Raw genomic sequence first — 6,496 nt, forward strand, 5'->3', positions numbered from 1 at the left:
TCCAGAAATATGTTAAGTTCATTTTAAAAGTTCTCCTTTAAATGTCTCAAAGGAACACTACTGTTTTTACGAAAGAAATCTTCAATATCACTCAAAAAGATCGCAAATTAAAACGGGGACAGGTTTTTGCCTTGTCGCACACCTATTAAACAGTCAAATAGTTCAGAACGGGTATTTTTCAACTCCACACATGATTCAATATTATCATACATAACTTAAATTCTCAGTACTCCTTGAACTCAGCCAATATAACAGATATTAAGATTGGTGATTATCTGTTTGGTAGTTAGTAAGGATATGTATTTCCAAATACAATGCTTCTGAATGAATTTGTTTAGTTGAAATAAGGAAAAATTAATATTAAACATCCCATGAAGCTGTTGTTTTATTAAAATAGAAAGAGACAAAAAAATATAAATATATAAATGAAATAAATTCTTTCATAAAATTCAAAATGTTTAAATCTAGATCTAATAGTCCAAGATATTAAAATTTTTGTATTTACTGTGAAATATACATTTAGGAAATAACTATTCCCATTTTGCAAAAGTGTAGCTACTTCCTATTTAATTATTATCAAGTTTTTGTGCAGAACCAAACATGCTTGAACTTTCGATCTGATTTTTTTACTCATGATGCCAACTTGGTCGTTTTTTAAGGACTGATGTGTTTAAATTATTGGTATTGATTGAGGAATGCTTTCACATTGTTATATCATAAAGATCGTTTTTTTTAAACAATTTCTTGTTGAATTTGTTATTGACTGAATAGGTTGTATACACCTGGAAATAACCACTTAATTATCTGTAAAATGACCTCATATAACCAAGCATTCCCCGAGTCCTGACCAATGTTCTACCATTAACCAGGTAGGGAACAATCCGCTGTGTACAGGTGTAATTGGGTGACACTAATTAGATAATTGGGCAGCATACTCACCTTGCTAGGCCTTGATTTTGTAGCCAGGTGGTCAGCCTTACTAATTTGACGAACAGAACAAGATTACTTATGACCTACCTACCTGAAATCAGGAGATTACCCCAATTTTGATGAATACGATCGGGCGGCAGGGATACGGGGTGAAAATCAAGAAACTCACAACTGAATCGAGAAAGTTGGCAGGATGATAACTCCTAAATCATGCAAAAAAGATTGATGGTTCTTGTGCACTGCACTTCTCCTTGTTATGATTTATCTATGAAATTTAATTTTGTGTTATGCTCTGGACAAAATTATGACAGACAGACAAAAGGGTGAAGCGGCAACTACATGCTCTCCCTTTCAGGGAGTATCAAAATCTGTTCAGTGTGTCATGATAAGTAGCTATTTTTAGTAAACAGTTGATGGACAACAGACAGACAACTGACACCATACTATGACATAATATAAGCTCACTGGTTCTTCAGATCAGGTGAGATAATAAAATCTTAAAGATACTAGATAGCTAAAGAAAAAAACATTGCATTGTCAGGTATATGAACTTCACATAAATTCCTAAATTTAAAAAAACTTGCAACAACAGAAATTTTCCATGCATACTATATAATAAATGATGCTGAATGCATGAGTCCTGATCTCAGAATATACTTTTAAGGGAATAAGAACAGCAGTGATTTAACTATGAAAGGGAAGAAATTAATCACAAAATTGTACCTGTATTTTTCATACATATATATAAGAATTTAAGATAAAAATTACAAAACTGACTTCAATACTTCTTAACAATATACTTGTACTTGGTACTTGCACATAAACATATATAACGTTTATGGGATTTGTATGTTTTAATGATATATGAAGAAAATGGAATAAAGTTAGATATTTCCTGTATGAAATATTAGATTAGAGTTTTGCTTTTCCTGGTCACAATTTTATCCAAATTGTGTAAAACAAATTTGATTATTTAAACTGCGAACAAGGAGTCAAGAAGCATGGCATTATCCTCCACACTCAGATGTTGGTGTAAAACTAAAATATGATACATTTACCAGTATAACAATTTGTGACGTTATGTAACACTACTATCACCGGAAGACTTAATACTGTGAATGTGCAAAACGTAACATCTTCTTTTGTCAATTATCGATTAAATTTTCTTGCATCTCCTCAATTTCAACATTTTCTATAAATATATATATATATATGTCTTATATATCAACTTATAGAAGAGTTTATATCTTGATGAAGATCCTGTGTGTTTGACTGATGACTATGTCATCAGACAAAGAATTTCAAGGTGAACATTTGACAAAGTTTGACCCGGTATCTATTGACGAACTTCGCAAGATTATCATCAGTGCGCCTTCCAAATCCTGTGAACTTGACCCTATTCCTACATACCTTTTGAAACAGTGTGTGGAACACCTGCTCCCGCTGATTTCTGCTATCATTAACAAGTCTCTGGTTGAGCAAAAGGTAACGATTTGTTTTAAAACAGCCATCATTCGGCCATTGCTAAAAAAAACATGGTTTGGACAAGGAGGTGATGAAAAACTACCGGCCGGTATCAAACCTGCCATTCCTGTCTAAAATTCTGGAGAAGGTAGTGGCAAAGCGTCTAGAAGCACATCTCGATGTAAACCATTTTAACGACAGCCATCAGTCAGCTTACCGTCCATTCCATTCAACAGAGACTGCTCTTTTGAGGGTACACCATGACATAGTAAATGCGTTGGACTGCAATTGTTCAGCTGTTCTTGTACTGTTGGACTTATCCACCGCATTTGATGTTATTGATCACGGTATACTGTTTAAGCGGTTGGAACATACATACTTACGGTGTGTCCAATGATGCACTCTCCTGGATACAGTCTTACTTAACTGATAGGAGGCAAAGTGTGGCTATAGGCAGTACTACTTCCAAGGATAGAACACTGTCTTTTGGTGTACCCCAAGGATCAGTACTTGGGCCAAGAAAGTACTGTCTTTACTCCAAACCGATCGGAGATGTTTGTCGCCGTCACAACCTGTCCTATCATTGCTATGCGGATGATACCCAATTGTATATGGTTATAAGACCCACTGACAATTTGATTGACCTATCTGCACAGATGGAAGCATGTCTATCAGACATTAGTTCATGGACAGTTTCGAATATGTTAAAACTGAATCAAGACAAAACGGACGTCATTGTGTTCACTCCAAAACACAAAATAAAAAACATTCCAGCATTCCAGGTTCAAGTTGGCAAAAACTCTATCAGGGCTGTCCCATTTGTAAAGAACCTTGGAGTTTTCATGGATAGCTCCCTGAGTATGGAAAAACAAGTGACTCCTGTAACAAAGTCATGCCACTTTCAAATAAGGAATATCGGGTGTATTCGGCAATTTCTGTCCACTGATGCCTGCAAGACTCTAGTGCATTCACTCGTAACATCCAGACTGGACTATGGGAACGCTTTCTTATATGGCATTCCAGGTACATTGGCTAAGCGTCTCCAGAGAGTGCAAAATACTGCGGCGCGACTCATTACAAGAACTAAAAAAGGGACCATATAACACCTGTGCTGGAGTCCTTACACTGGCTTCCGTTTGAATATCGCTGTCAGTATAAGCTGCTCATGACTGTGTTTAAGACTCTCCATGGGAACTCACCAGAGTACCTCAAGGAACTTGTACATCCCTATAAACCAACTCAGACACTGAGGTCACAGTCTGGTGCATTGCTTATTTCCCCCAAAGCAAGGGCTGCCACATATGGACACCGCTGCTTTGATACAGCAGCAGCACACTTGTGGAATAATCTTCCATTTTCTATGAGGAACATAGAATCTCTGTCTGCTTTTAAATCCGCACTGAAAACACATCTTTTTAAAACAGCGTTTAAATTGTGATAGGATTTCTATTGATAGTGTATGACATAATTTTAATGTTTTAGGTTTCTTGTGATGGACATTTTACATTGATGGATAATGAACGATATACTTTTATGCTTAATTTTTTATGTTATTTTATGTAAAGCGCTTTAGTGTAATCCTAACGAATTAGATAAGGCGCTATACAAATTTAGTATATTATCATTATTATTATTATTATGATATCTGAATAGAGCTGGGTTTGTCCATGAACAAGTTTATGCAACACTCTATAAGCTCTGGAGCAATACAAGAAATCACAAGAAATGGAAAATTTGATGGTAAGAGAAAAAAGATCAATACCAAAATGTCCTCAATAAGAAAAAGCACAACTAGGGTAACAACCTAATATATACAGAAAGTTTTGTTGAGTTGAGTGGAATAGTTTTGAAGTCGTAGCCTAGAAAAGAAAGTAAACACTAATTTTGTGTTGTTTGTATATGTTACCATGGTCACCAAAATTATAAAAATTGAAATATTGTCAATACCACAAGGTTTTGAAGTTATAGCCCGGAAAAACCCTTGAATAGAGAGATGCATGGAGCCTAAATCAATATCCCCCACAACGCATTTCACTGGGGGTAAAAAAGGAAAGGGAAAAACCATTTTTGAATTTGGGTTAAGAACCATGGCTGCATAAGAACTGTAAAAATCAACTTTTCTTGTAAGTGTTATTGTATTTCTTAATTAAATTGCAGTTGTATTTATTACATAGGCATTTATCTATGTAAAAAACACACATTAGTTTAAAGGGAACACACCTCACTCTTATTTTTCATTTCATTTAAGATTCTTTATCCTGTCAAGTGCCCTGACCAGGAATCAAACCCAGGTCTCTGGCATGATAATCGAATGGCTCTACCAACTGAGCCAAAGAAGCATACTAAATCAGCTGATTAACAGAGACTTTAACACTATACAAGCCACACCAACCTGATCCTATTACAACATCAATAAATAGACTACAAGCTTACTTTCAATAGCACTTTATAAAATCATTGTAAATTTTTTTTGTCACCAAACAAAATTGCCAAACTCCATATTCATTCATCAATTTCAATGTGTTATCACAATACACAACATTGGCAACCACTTGCGTGAATCCATATATCTATAGACTATATGTAAAGGTCTTCTAGTTTAAGTATTGACTTTACTTATGGGTCAATATCTATAGACTATATATATACGTCTTTATCTAGACTCTATGTTTATATTTCTATTTTATTCCATATAGTCACCTAACACAATTAAAAGAAACATATAAACGTCCTTCTCTAAAATATCACAAATGTCATGAACATAATCATAAAGCCCTGCCTAATCAAACAATCCTATCTAATGTAACTTTGTAAAGTAGTACCGATTTATGTAGTAGGCTGAGCACAACATTTCATATATTACCCATATGCACTACCTGGTGATTAAGATCAGTGTAATTAGTGATTACCTGTAGCGATGAGTTGACTGTACAATAACTATATATGTATTTATGTATCATGGCTACCAAGCTATGGTGGAAATGCCAAATCGTTACATCAATCAAACGACAAAATTTAGTCATTACAAACCTTTCCATGCTGCTCTGTGACACTGTGCCTGTCACTCTGGATATTGGTCTTGACATTTTCTTCATCTTTCCAAAATTCATATCTATGAGGGAATACTTTAAGAAATACAGAAATATTCAAGTAAGAACAGTGCTGTAGGCCATTAGAGACCTTTCCTCACGTGACGGCAATGTAAACCCATTCTAAACCGACTACGTTTGGTAAACAAGCCCGAAGGTAATAGTGGCCGCCATGTTGAATTTGGAATGTAATAGGTAAATCGCAGCTGCTGCTACGTCAGCATTAGTTTCGTATTTTTGTCTGGAAGCCGTTGATAAAACATTACGTTTGTCCACAGTCAATAGGCGGACTTTTTACTGAATGGACTCTGACGTTTAACAAGATCCACCACTCTTAGGAGCCTAAATTTTTCATCTGTTCATGTATTAATAGCCTATTATATTTGAAAGGGAACAGTCCCGAGACCAAATTTTATTCAACGAATCTGAAGTGTCCCGAATGTCAAAAACGCGAATTAATTTATTAATAAATTATTGTTTTATCGGGTTTTTTTTAGCTCACCTGAGCGAAGGACCAAGTGAGCTTACTGGATCGTCCTTCTGTCCAGCATCAACGTCTTCTTCTCAGTAACCAGAAGGCCTAGAATCATCATATAAACTGGAAAGTTCCTTGGATAAATTCCGAAAAACTTCACGAAAAATACCGTTACATGTATTCCAGACCATTGGGGTCCTTTCCTTAGGCTCGTCAGAGGCCCACCTTCCACTTCGCAGCTACAGAACAGCATTAGAGTCGGATAAGGCCAGCAAAGCCCAGTGGACGGTTCAGCCTCAATGATGATGTAAGGGAAATTTGTGCACCGACCTGGAATCGAACCCGGGTCTCCGGCAATCGACCGGCTTTACCAGCTGAAGCAAATAAACATGTTCCATCACCTGAGTGACAATGACCACCGCCTCGCTCCTTCGACACCCGTAAAAGTAATACGTGTATTTTCAGAGTGTATTCAGACGACTTTTGAATGTATTTAATTTTTCAGCTGGGACTATATTTCCTGATAATATATTCCACT

At 35.9% G+C, this 6,496-nt stretch overlaps 1 protein-coding gene across 1 annotated transcript in view; it reads right to left on the reverse strand.

Annotated features, from left to right (window-relative positions):
- The window catches only part of LOC132547882 (circadian locomoter output cycles protein kaput-like), a 28,314-nt gene extending 22,810 nt beyond the window's left edge, over window positions 1–5,504 (reverse strand). The window contains exon 1 of the mRNA XM_060211688.1: window positions 5,425–5,504. Coding sequence (XP_060067671.1) covers window positions 5,425–5,504 — 80 coding nt within the window. The remainder of the gene's footprint in view (window positions 1–5,424) is intronic.
- Window positions 5,505–6,496: the final 992 nt, after the last annotated feature.

The sequence above is a fragment of the Ylistrum balloti genome, unplaced genomic scaffold (genome assembly GCF_031769215.1).
Source record: "Ylistrum balloti isolate Yb309-2 unplaced genomic scaffold, AGI_CSIRO_Ybal_v1 Utg369986, whole genome shotgun sequence".
Lineage (NCBI taxonomy): Eukaryota > Metazoa > Mollusca > Bivalvia > Pectinida > Pectinidae > Ylistrum > Ylistrum balloti.